The sequence below is a fragment of the Synchiropus splendidus genome, chromosome 10 (assembly GCF_027744825.2).
Source record: "Synchiropus splendidus isolate RoL2022-P1 chromosome 10, RoL_Sspl_1.0, whole genome shotgun sequence".
NCBI lineage: Eukaryota > Metazoa > Chordata > Actinopteri > Syngnathiformes > Callionymidae > Synchiropus > Synchiropus splendidus.
The window spans coordinates 5,355,505-5,372,799 of NC_071343.1; the positions used below are offsets into that span (position 1 = coordinate 5,355,505).

The 17,295-nt window shown below is 42.3% G+C and overlaps 1 protein-coding gene across 5 annotated transcripts in view; it reads left to right on the plus strand.

The window, feature by feature from the left end:
• The window catches only part of clybl (citrate lyase beta like), a 121,055-nt gene that overhangs the window by 44,752 nt on the left and 59,008 nt on the right, over positions 1–17,295 (plus strand). Inside the window, exon 1 of one of the 5 annotated variants that reach the window (XM_053877661.1) lies at positions 4,572–4,625. The exons of the other annotated variants lie outside the window; for them this stretch is intronic. Within the exon in view, the coding sequence (XP_053733636.1) occupies positions 4,582–4,625 (44 nt within the window). The 5' untranslated portion in view covers positions 4,572–4,581. Of the gene's footprint in view, positions 1–4,571; positions 4,626–17,295 lie in introns of those variants that run through there. 5 annotated transcript variants of the gene reach the window in all.

A 17,295-nucleotide genomic window follows, 5' to 3' on the forward strand; every position in this document is an offset into this window, starting at 1 on the left:
ATAAATATAACAACGGATTTTACATGATGGAATTATCCTGGTTATTATTATGTAATTATTCACTTATACGAAAGTGTATCTTCATGTGGCAGTTATTTCTTCATACTGCTCTGGTGACCATCATGTATTTTCTTGTTTGCATTTTTTCATATATTCATAGAACACATTTTCTGCAGGAAGTACAACTCTATTTTCCACTAATTCACAACATTGTTTCTAACATCTAGCTATTACGCATTAAGGTCTGTGTACTATGATTATTTTATCATTTTTAATAATTTTTTAAACAACTTCCTTCCTGAACACTATAATTTAATGTGGTCAGCATTTTGCTGAAGCTAATTGTTATGTTGTTTATCTAGAACAACATTTGTTATATGTTGTATATGATAAATGTTGTTGATTTATTATTATTATTATTGCAGTTGCATTTGCGATGCCAATTTATGGAGAGTCGTTAAAATATTAAAGATCTCAATAAATTAGTCTGTTTTTTTCTTGCTTATTCGATTGTATTGTATTCATTTTTCAGTGGTGGATTAAATTAGGTTCTGTAATTTTGATGAGGGAGTTGAGGATGGATCTTGGAGCAGTGAGCTGCTGCCTCCCTGCAAGAATGTTGTGGGTGACAAATTGTTGCTTTGTGATATACTGGCCTCCTGTCCAGCGTGTTCCCTGGCCTCTTGCCTAGAACACCTGGGACAGAGACCACACCTCTGCCAACCTCATTTGCGAATGAATCACACTCAGATAAATCGATTTATGAACTCAATTTAGTCTGTTTTCATGTTGACTTTTTTAAGACGGGTATTTCATTCTTGACAGTTCAGAAGCTCGGTGCTCTCATAGTCTGCGCAAAAAAAGTGTTGTTTAAAATCAGGTCAAATGAAACGGAATGAATGGACCAGAAATCTGTTGTGGTTGAAATGTGATTTAAGCAAAATGCATTATGCAACAGTACGATTAATATGCGCTTATGATCTTCTGACCTTTGGAGTGCAGTTGGCTGTGAGGACGTGTGCTGCTGGTTTGAGGGAAGAATGGACAAACATCAGCTCCCTGTAAAACCACAATGGAGACCTTGGATCTAAATGTCATGGTTTCATAACGGATACACTGACATTTGTGTGATGGGATTTAGCCATGGGTTAATACAGCCGTCGCCGGCCTTCCTCATTGATGTCCATGGCACTTGTGCTGTGAAGTCTACCTCACTATTTTCAGAAGTGTCTTTCAAAGCCATTAAGTGAATTGTACGGCCATTAAGGCCAATTATCTTATCGCAGGGAAAAACTCCTGCTTGACATGTTGCCTCGTCTTATACGATCTGCTGCTGGTGCGATTCTTCTTCTTCTTATGTTCAGTGAGAGTAAAGCCGGGAGGGGAGGGGGTGGCCTGGGGGAACGGGCATTAAAAATCACAGCCATGTAAATGTAATCAATTATAGCCTTTTTCAGATAAAATGCTGCTAAATCAAAACACACTTTCGAAAAGTCACAGTATAATGAGAATTTAAATTGATAGCATAAACCATTTGTTTATTAGAAATGCCAGGTCGAGGTGGTGACTCGCCATCCGTAAATTTTCTGATCCTTTCATATTCCTTTTATCTCAGACCGCAGCTTTGGCGCTCGCCTAAGATTTTAATGAAGCCAGACTTCTGACGCATCAAGGCCGAGCCATGCATTGTCCGTCCGCCGACTGCGAGTGGGGGGTGAGAACGGACAAATACATTTTGCCTTTTGACATAATATTTGTATGCCTTCTAGGGGGTCATTAAGGGGGTTTCCGCAATGGTGGCGCACCAAAAATGACCAGAACAAACACTTTTCATCTATTTAGAATTAACTGAGACCCAGTGTACAGCCTGAGTGTGTGTGTGTGTGTGTGTGTGTGTGTGTGTGTGTGTGTGAGAGAGGTTGCTTTAATGGAATTGTGATTTCCTTTCTTTTCGGACACATGGAGCTCCGTTGGCAGCAGGGCGACCTCGTGTCAGCTGCTTTCTTCAGCTCACTGGTTCCTAGGGAGGACCAGAATGGAAGTTGAGTATCTCGCTGTGACTCCAAGAAACGTGTGCAGGATTCTATCAAAACTGGATTAGTACATGACACTTGTGTGAGATGAACTGAACGGGGCAACCGGCGAGCAAGATTTTTGACTCTTCCCGCATGCTGGAGAGTGCATATGTGGTGTTAGATTATAAACAAGAATGGCTTGTTGAGGTGCAGCGGGATTTGGGAGCTGTCGGTGCAAAGCAAGAGTGCCGCCGTTTTCAATCCAGCTTGAGGCAAATTTGGGCTTGACCCTCTGCTCGATCAAAGTTTCTACGTTCAGTCAAGGCTTGAGTGGGCACTCCGCTTTCCTCCCCCACTCAAAACTATAGAGCGGTAAAATTATTACCCCAATTTGCATGGATGTCCTTTTATCTGATAACTTTGAACCATATAGATTGAAGGCAAATTAAGTTTTATTTGTGATAAAATCCAGACTAAATGGTGGCATGAGATGGGGTGGGTCATGGGATCTGCTTTGGGGATGTTTAGTTTTGTTCTTTGTTTTTCAAAGCAAAGCGCCACTTTACTTTACTGAATATCTAAACCTGGTTTGTATGTAGTGTTGCCTTGTATGACCATTTATCTTTAAAATCAATAAAAATATTTTCATATAAATAAAAGCTGACCAAGCAGGAACAACTACTAGGCATATATTATTCCCTGTTCAACATGTATAATTCTGCAACTGGTTCTTGCCACACATTCCCATAGGCGAAATAAGTTGACGCTTGTCAAGTGGACAGAAGTCAGCCATTTGTGAGGCATGTTGGCATATGAGTTTCAACTGACATTTCTTGATGTTCAAACGGAACGTTGGAAAAGGAACACGCTTGGGAACGGTTGTGCTTGTGGTTTACTTGTCATGTATAGCACTTTCGGTGAGCATACACTTGACTCTTCATACCAAAGTTGTTTACGTCAGTCAAGTCAGTGACCACATGAGGTGCTGTAGATATAGTTGTAGATGTAGTATACTAAGTAACATTAAAATTGTCCTACAGGAGTGGATCATCTGAGAGTGGATGTCTTAACCTGTATACCAACCTCTTTTGTTTAACAGATTCAATGCATTAGCATTAGCCTAGCAACCCAGAAAGTCTGACCTCTGGGTCAACAATGGATGCAAAAGTCCACTTAACAACCGTCAACATATTTATTATGCATCAGAAGTTAGAATAAGGGCTGGGTTTTAAGAAAAAGACAAACGGTGAAAAGCTTTTTGACAGTTGAAATTTTCTGAAATTTCGGTAGGCACCAGGACCAAGCCACAAACAACAATTTGGACTTCTATCTTTCCTGACTAACCTTTTTCATTTAGTGCTAGGATGTTTACTACTATCAGACAAATGTTTTGGATAAAAAAATGCAACATATTTTGCTCCTTTATTATTATTATTATTAATAATAATAATAATAATGATAACAATAATAATAATAGCATGAGGTGGTCAAGGAAAATGTGTCTTGCTATATTTACACTTCACACCAGAAGCTCTCTCGTACAGTAAGTCCAGTAGCACGTCCACTTTCCAACACACCACAGCCCAGTGGCTGACATTTGGAGCGAAGCCCCCGCTGTTTTAATCATGACAAATATTGCTTGTCATTTGTGCACCACTCGGACCTGGCTGATGGTCGTGGTAGTAATTCGCCACTGCTGTGAGAGGGGACTCCTGGGGTGACGTGTCCTGTGCTCACGTCTGTCTTCCCTTTTATCACCCGCTCTCTTTCTGTTACAAGCTACATCACATCTCTGTCGCCGTCTGTCCGGCCGAGGCAGAAGCTGCAGAACGTGCGGACATAATATGAGATCTGACAGTGACGTGCAGATCGTCTTGTGTGGTGACAGTGTCATAACTGAAAGATCACTACTTTTTTATGTTGCTTTATTGATTTGAATATGAATAAAACAAATAGATTGAATGGTGTTGCTGAGAAAAGTGAATGAGGTCAGTCATGCTACACAAAGGCAGTTGTGACTGCTCTTCTTTAGGAGGTTGAGGTTTTCTGACATGAGAAGCAGCCTCCTGCTGATGTCCTACCACCTTGTGGTCACCAGCTAAAGGGAGCGTGAGAGTGGCGTGCTGGGGCAAGCTGGTGAAGAAGGCTGGCTCTGTTGTGGAAACAGGACTGTGTGGAGGAGGTGATGGAGAGAATCATCATGATGAACTAAGAGAGCATCTTCAGAGACTTCCAGGATCAGGACTGAGCACCTCTGGGTGAGAGGTGGGGTGTCACACACGGACAATTAGGTGTCATCGGTTAACAAGACATGATCAGTTAATTAAGTTGCATGCACCTTGTGTGTGGAATAATTTATATTAACTCATAGGGATTTGATATGTTGAATGAGCTCAGCTTGTGTCTGTGTCTCTCCGCTGCAATGACACCTCTGCTCCCCATGTGCGAGTTCATACTGAGGCCCCGCCCCTTTCCCGGCAGCCAATCAGATCCGAGGCGCTTCTTACGCGGCACACTTGACGGAGCCAATCGTAGCTCTCTTTGTTGAAACGTCATCGAGGAAAACATGGCAGCGCACGTCGCAGGAGCCGCGAAGCGACTTTTCCAACAGTAAGCGAGAATTTACATTCATATTTCTGCTTTCAAAGAGGCGTGTACCTCTACATGAGCACTTGGTGATGTTCGGGATTCGTTTTATGAATGTGTTCTCCCGCCGGAAGCTTTGTAATTCGTGTACCTGTTGTCGAGTTTATGGTTGTTTGCAATGTTTACATGCGTCTGTGTCATTGCTCAGTAAACTGAGGGACAAAGTTGACACTTGAGGATGTCACTGAATGGACTTTTCAGTGTTACTCTGTTTTCATCAAAAGGAAACGTTACCTCATATGCACGGAGAAACGCTTGACCCTTACAAGTGTTTTAGCCTCATGTTTGTTGCAGTTTGTCTTTCTATATTCTTTACCATCGTGCTGTTCGACACGTCTTTAGTCAGGTTTTTTTTATTGAATTTGCCCGATGACTGAATAGTTGAATTATGTTGCGACTATTAGACATAGTTAGGCGTAGTTTCACTGTGTCGTTGTCAATGTGTGACCTATTAAATAATTTATATCTGTGGCGAACTATACATTAAGACTTATTCTGAGTTTTTGTTTTCGTATGACATTAGCGCACAATGTCAAATGATAAAAAAGTCAGTGTTTCAAAGGATGTTACACGTCAGTGACGTGTGATGTTAGTGACAGCACACACCGATAGAAAGAGTCTTAAATTGAGCATAAAAATTAAAATGAGTTGAGCAATTCTACAGTAGTATACTGTAAAACTAGGCAACATAAATGATGTATATACATTTAGAGACGAAAACTTTTGGTTTATGCGGGTTTCTTTCACTTGAGAACATTGACTGGGGTAAAACTATGTTGTACCTTCCAGTTATTGTTTCAAAAGAGTCGTACACCTGTTGTTGGACTGGTGCTTGGTTAAACGCGACTCCCTGTACTACTGCCTCGATCAGGCTTTCCTTCATCACCTGAGGCTGGTCCCTAATACAGCTGTGAGGCACTGACTGGCACGAAGTGGTGTGATGATATTCGCCTAGTGTTGGCTTCCTGTCAACCAAAATTTCAAGTTTTATTGTGTTTTTAGGATTTTGTCAGGCCTCTAAGATTGTTCTTTTTTTCTGTAATGATTGTTATTGTTTTAATAGTTTGTCTAATTTCAACTTAAAGTGGTCAGTGTTCACTGTGTTAATGTACGATAAATAAACTTGACCTAGGTAAATTGCACGCATTAAGTACTTAAGATAAATGGTTTTAAAATGTTGTTCCCTGTCTTGCAGTATTTTATTTCGATGCCGAAAAGGTTTTGTGAGTGTCTCACTGCGAGATTGTTGATTCCGGTGTCAAACTCTACATTTTCAGTATGTGAGGAGTTTTGTGTGTGTTGTGAATTTTTTTCCTCTAGACACTTGGTTTTCTCCCCCAGTCTTAAAGCGTACTGTGTCTAAATTAAAAACTGATTAACGCCTCTGTATGAAAATGACTGAATGAAATTAAAGTCAAGAGTCCATGTCCCAGAGATGTGCAACAGTGAACTGTGAAGGTCACATGCCGCTATATGGTGTGAAAGCCGGTGGCATGAAAGAGTGTCAGGAATAGTTCTGATCCGAGGGGTGATGAGTCGCTGACTGGAGGTGCTGTCCATATGCCAGTTCATCATCAAGAAGGTGGACTGTTTTTTAGAGGGACACTCCACGTACTTAACCCTCTACTTCCCAAACTGGCCCAACTTTGGATGAAACTTGAGTCTATGAAATGCGAGCTCTTGGAGCTCACACTTTGTGAAGTGGAGGGAAAATAGGGTGTCGTCCAGGTGACCTGCCTAAAATTATGGCATCCCATTTTTTAGTGTGTGGTGTCCCCTGTACATCTGGACGCCCTGCTAGCTAAAAGCTTGTCCTCCTCTCCAGCCACTCCTTCGCTCTCTGCTGTGTCCTACCAGCAACGGAGACTGCCTTCTTTAACAAATTGTCCTTTAAACGCCTTAAGCTGTGATGATTTGAATGTTTTGTTCTGTTCTCAGTTTTTGTTTAGAGATGAACAGGCATGAGACCCTGAAGGTTGTTTCTCTGTCTCTTGTATTTTCTCGCTGGTCACCTGGCTCATCTCACATTCAAGTCCAGAAGCTTGAATGTGAATCGCAGCAGATTTTTTTTTTACAACTGAACTATGCTAAACTATTGATGTTGTTTTGTTTTGGTTTGTGGTGTTATGGATTTGAAGCCCCATGGGCTAAAAATTCCTACACCACTTTTGTCGATGAAATAATTATCTGCTTCTCCAATAGAGGTGCAGTAGAATGGGGAGTTGTGTTGCCTACTTGACTTGGAGTGGCACCCCCGGTTCTCCATGGTTCTGAGGGCAATAGAAGGTTGGGCGGACAGAGAGATGGCAGTTTGGCTCGGATGATCTAGGGCCGCTCAGTCTGACTTGAAAGCAACTTGTGAAGTTGAGTTTCCACTGAGATGAGTGGCAGTAAAGTGAGTTCACAATAATAAACCGTAATGGCATCGACTTCATATTTAATTTCATAACTAAAGGCGCAGTGTAGTCTGTGTGTGTGTGCGCGCAGAGGAGGTGGTGTCTACACAGTTAATTCCTGCCTCTCAGGAACCTCGGGGAGGAATGTGTGTGCTCGTTTTATAGACAGCCTCGAGCCCTCGCCCTGGCATTGGCGGCAGACTGCTCTTTGTCACAAACACCCTCATGTCAAAGATGCAACAGCATCCTGGAGGAAGCCTTGACTGCCGCTATGAAGTCGACAAGTGATGAAAGTAGCCTGGAGGTTGTCAATTAGGAGAGCCAAGGCCTGGACCTTATAAGTTAATGGGCAGTTTCCCCTCTTGGGGCCTGCTCAGGATTTATAGCACAGCTTATAAAACCCCAAGTGTAATGCTCCCCTATAACGTTTTCAATTAAGAGTAGGGACATAAAGCGGCGCAGACACTTGGCAGTCATGCTACAATGTTTATAAAGTGGCATTTGGCATAAATTGAGAGTGGAATTCTCTATTTCGCCAGTTGTTTTAGAGCCGCAGCTACTGTGCAGAATTATGTTCTGATGGCACTTCATGCTGACTGGAAGCATTACAGGCTTCCTGGTGTCTTCTTATTGCCAGTTCTTTTAACTTAGTCATACGGACACACAGCCTGAGTTTTTTTTTTTCTTTTTGTTTTCAGTTGGTCTTCTTAAATCTCTTTGCAGTCATATGTAATAAGGTTCTGTGACTTTTTATCCCTTTTGGGAAGCCGTTATAATAATCGCTGGCGTCACACCAGGCTTGTACTTTAAGAGAAACCCCTGCACGTGGAAATCCCTCATCTGGTGTTGCCCGCGGTCGAGCCGGCTTCAGCTTCCGGTAGAAAAATAAATGAGTGTTGAATAAACAGTGGCGTGTTGACACCTCATTTCCTCAATGATTGGAGCTTGAGTTGCGTGTGTTAGTGTGTGTGTGTGTGGGAAAAGGGGGAACAGGGATTTGTGTGTGGCCATAATCCTATCAAGAAAAAAAACAAACAACTTGCTAAATAAAGTCTGGGAACGTTGACATAGTTTTTTTTCAAACTTCATATTCTGTATTTTTCAGTTTCTCAGGCCCCAAAATTAAGTATATTGTCAACCCTAATGTTAAATGTTGACCATAAATAAAGATTAATTAATCACAATTTAATATTAATACATAAAAAATGAAACACTTTTAGAAATTTAAAATGTAAAACAAAAAGCAAACAAAAAAAAAACAAAAAAACAAAGATCTAGTTAAAGATCATAATAAGAGTAGTGGTTCAGATTTGTTTTATGGAGGTCTTCTCTTTTATATTAAAAGTTGCAATGGCTCTATAGTAAAGTCATCACTTCTCTGCTTAAGTGACTCTGTTTAAGGCAAAGTGTCAATAAAAGGCTCCATCACCGGCTGTTGACCCAGCTAAGCTTTTGAAATTTGCTACAGAGCATTAAGTTAACACATGTTGCTGTAAGAAAATAAAGCTCCGCCGACTGGTGTGGAGACCAGCTGAGTAAACGCCGGTGAGGGACCACAGAGGGAATCCTCCACTTGTCCCAGCACCGAGTGGAGGTGGATCCATACGGGCAGCAGATGGATGCGGTACCATGTATTCCCACCAGAAAGAAAAACAACCAAAGCAAGTGTCTCTGCTCCGGCACGGGAGCCTTTGATCAACAGCACATCTTCAGCCTCGACGCAGGGCTTTCTTTAAGGTCCCCAGAGTGCACATCTGTATAAATACGACCCAGGAGGAATGTGGGAACAATGCAACAAAAGAATTCTGTTCCATGAGTGAGGACTGCAGTTGGCCACGGAATGGTTTATATGGTTAAGAGTGAGAGCGTGGTGGTCAGATTAGATGAGAAGCTGGAGAAATAGTCAGTGTTTGTAGTCATAACACGAGTGGGAATCTCGTGTTTTCACTTTCCGCCGATGAGTGTGGAGAACAGAAGAAGGTGTCATGGAGTAACGACACGTCGTTGCACATCACAAGACTCTTTTTCTCTAGAAAGTTGTAACATCAAAGACATGAGAAGATAAAATCATCTGACCAATGCTGACAGCAGGATGCCAAAATGTTTTACAGTGCATTCATTTCCTTCTGTGTTTTCCCTAATGGGGATGCGTGGGGTTGGAACCTGTCCCGGCAACTTGGGGCGAGAGGCGTGGGCTACCCTCTGTGGGAGGAAACCAGTGGTTTCAGTCATTTGTATTCGATTGTTTTGTGCTGGAACTAGAACAGATACAGTGTGTCTTTAATTTTGCAGCACCCTATTCCACTGAATGCAGATCCTGCTGATGAATTTGCCTAGAGTGGCACATACTGCAGTCTTGGGTCATGTAGAATTCCAGCTTGAGTCACCTCTTGGTCCCAACCTTTTTCCTCTCTTGTGGAGTCTGTGTGTTCTCCCTCGTTGTCTGCACACTTCCCTCTACAAACACATTTTTCAAATGGCTCTGAATTGTCTGTTGTGTTGTCTGTGATTTTATGTCCTACGAAGGAGCAGTGTTTCCGATACATGTCAGCAAACGTGACGCACCGACACAGCTTAAATGAGTCAGACCATATCTTTAGAAAAAATGGTCTCTTTTTGAAGATAAAATCTCACATGATTAAAAGCATTAAAGTAATAATGTTTTTATACAGAAAAATCCAGAAAGAAACCCCATAATGACTGAAGTCTGTTGCTTGCGGAACTCAAGTTGCGCATTGCCGCCGGCCGTATGAAGAGTCTGCTGATAGGAGAGAGACTTACTTCTCTAGATGTTTTTATTAACTGTTGTTTTAAAGTCAAATCTTACCATCTGCTTCCTTTTTCTCGATTGCTTTTTTGGCTGCGTTCCATTCTCTGTGATATTTTATTTATTTATTTTTTTCTGGGTGGTGGGTCAAAAAAAACCTGGCTGATCCTGCCCTGATGCACTATCCAGCACGTCCCTGTTACTTTCCCATAGTAGCTTAGCTCTAGTCCCCTATCACCACCCCACCATTAAGAAAAGTAACTTTTTGTGATACATTCTCTGGTCATAATCTTCCTGGTGTTAGACCCCCCAATTTACTGTGCATGCCATGAGCTTGTCTGCATCATTTAGCCTCCCCCTTTTTTGTGCTCTTAATCATTTACTGTAAGAATGAGTAACCATTACTAATAGCCCCCTAAAAAAACTGCTTGGCTGGTCTCGTACATTACATGTAGAATTAATTGTGTAGCTGAGTTGTGTGTGGGCAGGATATTAGTTCCAGATTTAACCTCAGCTCCTCTGTCAGAAGCCCGTTCGTTTTTGTCATCATACCAACACTCAACTCATCCAGATCTCAGAGAGAGAGGCGCATTGGCGTCACTGCGCATCCATCAGTTTGTCTTCAAGAATAAGTCGCAGGTTCTGTTTTTGCCCCGGTGGTGTTTTGGTCTTCTCACGGTGCTGACGTTGGCTCATTGCCATGGTGACGATCAGCTAATTCCAGGGCGATGAGGTGTAATTTACCCAGCATTTCCTGTCTGATGCACAACACCCTAATTGCTTTTATAGAGTGTTTGTGAACCAGGCATGTGTTTGTGCATGGTTCCCTGAGCCCGTCTGCCGTAGCTTAGGTGGGACTTAATCTATTAGCAGTCCTGACTGGGCTGTGCCACAAGGCTTCAGTTCATTGTCTGACCTCTCGGTGTCAGTGTTGACAGTGTGCTTTTTTTTTTTTAAATACCGGGAGCTTGTGATGTTTGTCTTTTCACCTCATGAATTTCTCTCATTAAATCTTGTCACTACGTGTCGGTGATAACTTGACTGGAATATCAACAGCACAAGTTGTTATGCACTCTTGGCTCATCATGATGCCGTATGAGTGCAATCCATCACTTCATTAACATTGGTGAGGGTGTTGCAGGAACGGAGAATATCGGAACACCATATTCTTTCTCGATATTAAAGTCTCTTAAAAACTTATTTACTGTAACCCTGTGATATTTAGGTGCGTAGTGATACAAGATGGGAGCCTTAAAAGTGTTTGTCTGTTGCAGGTGTTTTATATACTGTACATATATGATGCCATCACTGGCACAAGTTGCAGACCTGCAGCATCCTGTGAGCGCTGCACTCTATTACAACCAGACGTCCGCGGTACCACACACATTCAAACAGCTGGACTGTCTCCCAATCCTCGAGATATTTGCACAAAGGCTTGTCTCTTTATGCTTTCTCCCCGTCAGTGTCTGCTAATGATGCGCGCCGCACAGGTTTGGAACGGCGACACGGTCCTTTTGCTGTCACTCGTTTGCTCCTTATCTTCTTCCCGCTCTTTTTATCTCTCTCCCTTTTTTTCACATGGTGTTTGTTTGGCTGCTGGGTTTTGTTTGTTTATTGTTTCCAGATGGCAGACGCCGACTTCATTTGTGTAGCTTTCAAGTTCCCAGAGAGCTTTTTACTGCCTTTGGCTCAAGCGCTTATCCTGTTTCCTCTGGCCCGGCTTTATGACGGGCCTTTATACGTAGCAACTGGAAACAACTGTCACCTTCAGAACGTGTACGTGAACAATGTTCAGTTTATTGTGGGAGAAAGATTTTAAGGATGTTGTGTTGGTGTTCATTTTACTCAAATGTCTGTTGTGAAAAACTACAAAAACCACAGTGTGTTCGTTTTGGCTGTCTATTCATGACAACATGGTGCTAACCACCACTGTGAGCTGGTAGGTTTTTGAAGGATTTGTTGCAAGGGGACTGGAGAAAGCGGATTTCTGTTCAGGTGACTGTCTCCTTGCATGGTAGCTGTCTGCACTCTCCTACGGTTCGTCTAATTGAGCATGTTTTTGCTAAACAAGTTCCTTGCTGTTGACTATCTGCAGGTCTTTGTGGTTATTAGTAATCCAAACGCAGGACCTCCAGACTTACTTCTGCCTGCTGCAGCCTCAGAGATGAGTTTGAAGACATTTTGCACAACAGGCCTTTTCAGCCCCCACTGTGCCACCTCACGCTTCCACTTTCGTTGCTCTCTGAGCTGTCAGGAATCTCTCCAGCGCTGTAGAGTGTAGGGGCCTATACCCTGGGATTTATGGCTTGTTTTGTCGATTTGTTGTGTGTCTTGCAATAACATTTCAACCTCGTCATCGGTCCGCACAAACGTCTCTATCCCCGCAATCAGGTGGTTAAGATACCGTACCACAATGCTCAAGCTTCTTGCTTTGTTTGTTACTAGAACATTATCACACCAAACGCAGGCCTGAACCAAGCCTGCCTAACTCTCTAACACCGTAGATCATGACCCTTCACGAATACAAAAACAATCTTCGACTGTGTTAAAGATTTGGGTGCAAAATTTTGAATTTTGGGAATCAGGTGCCCAATGGTAATAAAGTTGAAGAGAAAGTTTCTTGGGCGTGTCCTGGAGTCATGGCCATGCGGTTAAAGTCTAACACCCCAACTGCCTAGTGACACCTGTCACCTGAGTCTAGGACCAAATCCGCTTGGACCATAGTCAATGTAAATGGTTCACTATTATGTCATGAATAGACAATGGTTTGGTTCTAGACATCAGTCATTCACCCTTTAAGTATTTTTGTTCTCTGTCACCTTCACGACTCGGCTGTTAATTTGTCCCTATCGTGAGCTTCAGAGAATGAAAAGTCACTCAGCAGTTTCAGACTGAGTCACCAAGTCAAAATGTTGTTGTAGGACACAACTTCAGTCGGTTTTCGCAAGTCCTCACTGAGTTCTGTCTGGGCATCATTAAGCACTGTGACGTCACTTATTTACAGGAAGCCAGGAGGTAGACTCACCCAGTAAATGCCGAGGGTGGGGGGGCAGAGAGGGGACTACCAGGGCACGTCTTTACTCATCGGATGCGGTTTTAAGACGGAGCGGTAATCAAAGCTCTCAGCTATATAAAACCCACTTCTTCTTCTTAAGGAGACCTTTGCCCTGGGCTTTTGCTGAATGAGTGATTACCACGGCATTCCGACCAGCCTAATCCCATTTTTAGCAACGATTTAACACGGCAGCCAAGATTCTGCCTTCACTCATCTTCCTCCCCAAGACAAAAAGTACAAAGCTCATTGTTTCGGCCCTCACAATGACCTGTCAGGGCCACTTACAGGTAGTGACTTCATTCGCTCAATTTAAGTAGCCATAAGCTTGGTGCATCTTCTGGTAGAAAAGAAACGTATTGCTATGCATGCTAGCTTCACGGGGGCACCTGCCTTCGCAAGGAGGCCCAAACTTATTTATCGTTTCAGTTTCTTTTACGTATTTCTGTATTTATTAATATTGTCTTTTCGTGGAAACGCTCCAAATGCATGCCTCTACTTTGGTTTATCACATATTAGTTAGTTGTGGGTGTTCTACTCGCATAAAGTCCTGCGGTATTTAACCTGAAAATTAGGTCCACATTCTTCATCTTTTTTGTACACACTAAGAGTCCAAATAAAAAGCAATAATAAACACATGGAGACCGTGATCATACTCAAATGATTCCTGGGAATTATTGTCTTATTGTGGGGCGTAGAAAAGGTTCCACCCTTCTATCCTGCAGTCTTTCCCCCGTTTTTGTGTGGATTTGTAGCATAATTATCACATTAACCTGATAGTGACCCTGCAAAGAGAATCCTAGCTCAAGTGTGACAAGACCTGACTTTCGTGTTCACGTAATCACTGGTGTTTGTGTTTAACCTGGTACTGAGCGCCTGGCTGGCCAGCTAATCTCTTCAGGGTTTGAGCTCTAGTGCCGGGTTGAGGGAAAGGACAGCCTTACATGACCCATATCTTTGTGCCAGAATGGCTGCAACACTCTGGCGCAACTCCGCAGTTCTCTCAGAGTTTACTACGAAGGCTGTTTGCCAGAATGTTTACTACAGAACTGTCTGGCACAACAAGATAATGCCTCTGCTAATGCCCTGTAAAGAGAGCCACTTGCTCTGAGGAGGGGCTCTCTTTCATGATCTTTCTTTGTGAACACCCACAACATTGCGTGAATTTTCCTATCCTTTTTCCTTGCCAACCTGTTTCAGTGGCCACCATAGATGCGTTTCCTATTTACTTTTCTCTCCTCGCTCTCCATTTTTGCAATATTTTGTGTCCCTTTTGGACCTGCTCTCCATGTTTGGTACCACACACCGTTCCTACCACTGTATTTATACTTCACATATAGTAGAACTTGATCTGCAGAGTTAACTATTTATCAACGTTGCATCACAAATAGAATGAACGTATGCAATCTAATCTTCTAAATACAAAAAAAGCACCCACAAAGCACATATCTCTACCAAGCAAGAACCACAAGAACAAATGTCCGTCACAGTGAACCCTACAAAAAATGTCCCGTATCTAGAACACCAACAGACGAGCTGTGTTTTATTTTGTTGTTAAGTTGTGACGTGTTTGTGTCTGTCTGCTAGCAAGGCAGTTGTTGTGTAGTGGACTTTATTTTTACCGGGAGAACCATCATTGGGGAGTAGTTTTTGGTCACTGAAACAACATAGCACTGTGGTAAATCACACGTTGCTCCAAACCAATGCAATGACTGGACATAATCAGTTATTATTCATTTGTTTACTCAACCTTCAGCAGCCTTCGACTTTCCATTCCATCGACATCAGCGTATAGCAAACCTGTAGCAACCTCAAAGGAACAAACTGCAAAAGAAAATGGCAAAGGAGTGATGGATAAGAAAATGATTAGAGGCTGCTGAAAGAGGGCGTATGGGTTCATTTTACATTTTACAAACTAGTTTGACGTTGACAAGACACACTCTAAGATGTGTCTAAGATCTGTCAACCACTTCACAGAAAATGTTATTCCAACAGTGAACATGAGCCAGGCTAGTTGTGGATGTATGGCATTCACATATGCGCTTTTACAAAGAGGTTCACAGCACTTTATAAACTACTTGACATGAATATGTTATAAATACTACTATTAGAATACATTTAACGTTTCCAGACTCCTTTTCTGTTTATGATGTTTGCCTCAGAAGTGTGCTTTCTTGCACGATAAGACCGTAAGAAAAGGGCGTTGAAATAAATCAGATTACTGGCCTGTCTCTATTGATGCAAGAATTTCTATTGTATAATCTAATTTTGGGTATAAACTGTTGATGAATCATCATCGGATCCTATTGATTCAATCAATCAGCTTCCTGTTCAAACTCATGAGTGTTTATTTTGTCCAGAACTATTTTGCGTATGATCAAATTTGACTGCGTCCAAGTGTTGCCATATTCAAGTAAATATTAATTGTCCTTGTATTTGCTATCAATTTGAGAACCACTGATCCAAACACTGATTTGCTTTTCACTTTACAACCTATATTCAACATTCATGATACACTGAGGCTGAATGTTAAGCCACATGCTCAGCAGGAGCAGCACCTGGTCAAACAGGCAATATTCATTAAATATTTCCCAGATATATTTTTTTATTGAAAACAGAAGACGGTTTTCTTTATGAGTGTCTTAAGGTTTTATTTGCAGCACCTATTTGTTTACCATCGGTCTGTGTGCCCGACAGCCTGCAACCAACGTTTATTAAATCAATAGATTAAAGCCATGCCTCGCTGTGATGCTAAAGACGAGAACACATACATGCATAGACACACAAACACAAACAGCATGCTAAGTTAGCTTATCTTTGATGTACCGATTAACAAAGAGACTCCCTCCTATCAAAGGATTACAAATAAACTCCATTGAAAAGCTTTGTTGGTGTTTTTGTTTTGTAGGAAAAAAAAAAGTCTGGGGTGAATTTGGTAGTTTCTGCTTTTGATGTCCACTTGCAGCGCACAGTGGAAAGTGAATAATATGGATTTGAAGGTTAAGTCAATCAGATAATCATCTCTAGCAAATCTATAGAAAGAATCGGTCGAGTAGATGCTGCCCGTCTGTCACACCTTCAGTATAATGGCAATTTTCACCATGAAAACTGGACCGTGGTCCAAGTGAAGCCCCGGTACAGACCAGACCACAAACAAATTGCCATGCCTTTTAGACCCATCTTCAATGATGCGGTACTTCCTTGGGCTATTGTCTTCAGTTTGGGGGGCACAGCTGTCAGGCTGGTTGCTATCTATGCTCCCCTCCCAAAAACCTCAGGCCACGCGCCGCTGCACCCCAAACACTAAATAGGAGCATTAGACACACCTTGTTAGAGGCTGCTGGTGTTGGAGCAGTGGGCGTGGAGGCATATTTCATCTCCCATTGCATACCACACTGCAGAAGTTGTCCCCCTACTCTGTACCCCTCTGATAGACAACAAATGTATTCTTTTGTGACTCATCCCATTGATTGCCCGTTGGACTTTGTCCACTGCTCTTCACATCTTGCCTGGTCTCCGGTGCAAAAACACCCACCCTCGACTGACACGCAGTGCTGCAGATTTTCATAATACACCACTAGCACAGCACCTCAGCAGGGTATATCCAAACATGAAAATGAATTCACTGCTAAATGCTGCTATATGCAGTCCAAAGAGAAGCGAGAAATCAAACACCGATTTTCACTAGTGAAAAGCCCTGGCATTAGGGAAGAGAGCCTTAAGGCAGACAGGGATGGAAAGACAGCGGTCATTAATGTGCAAAGTAGCACACGGATGCAGTGGTCATTGGGGGGAATGTCAATGGCATTGACTCAAATAAAACAGATGTAAAATATTCACTGCTTAAAAATCAAGTTAATGAAAACGGAGAATAAATCAGCATAATGTGATCAAATTGTAAACACAGGCAAGATCTCACCGGACCGCTGCATCGACCATTTCTGAGAAAGTTTTCAGCTGATCCTTTTTTCTTTTTAAAGTAAACCCTATTTGTTGAAACTGACTTGTATTCTCTTCTTGTGGTGTATGAAAAGGTATAAACGACATATTTCAGCCCTTTCTTGTGTGCATGTGTGGACCGGACGAGCTGGTGCTGTGATGTCCTTTGTCAGCCCGTTGTGAACTTTAGCATGAGATTAGGGGCATGACTTCGTCTCGGAGCAATCCAAATTGAAATGGCCCCCAACGGTTTGGAATGCACCCAGCTGGCCTTTAAAAGGTGATAATTGGAAAATACAGGATGAAGCCTGAGTCAAAACTGGGACCATGTAGGCAGAGGTTGTGCTGCAAAAGATGGACAGGGGAACCATGGAGATAATGAATGGGCCAAGTTGCTGTGTGCTTGAGTCATTCAATTGAGGATGATAAACTGCATTTTTTGGGGTGGTTAATGTGAAAAATGAAATGAAAAAAAAATGT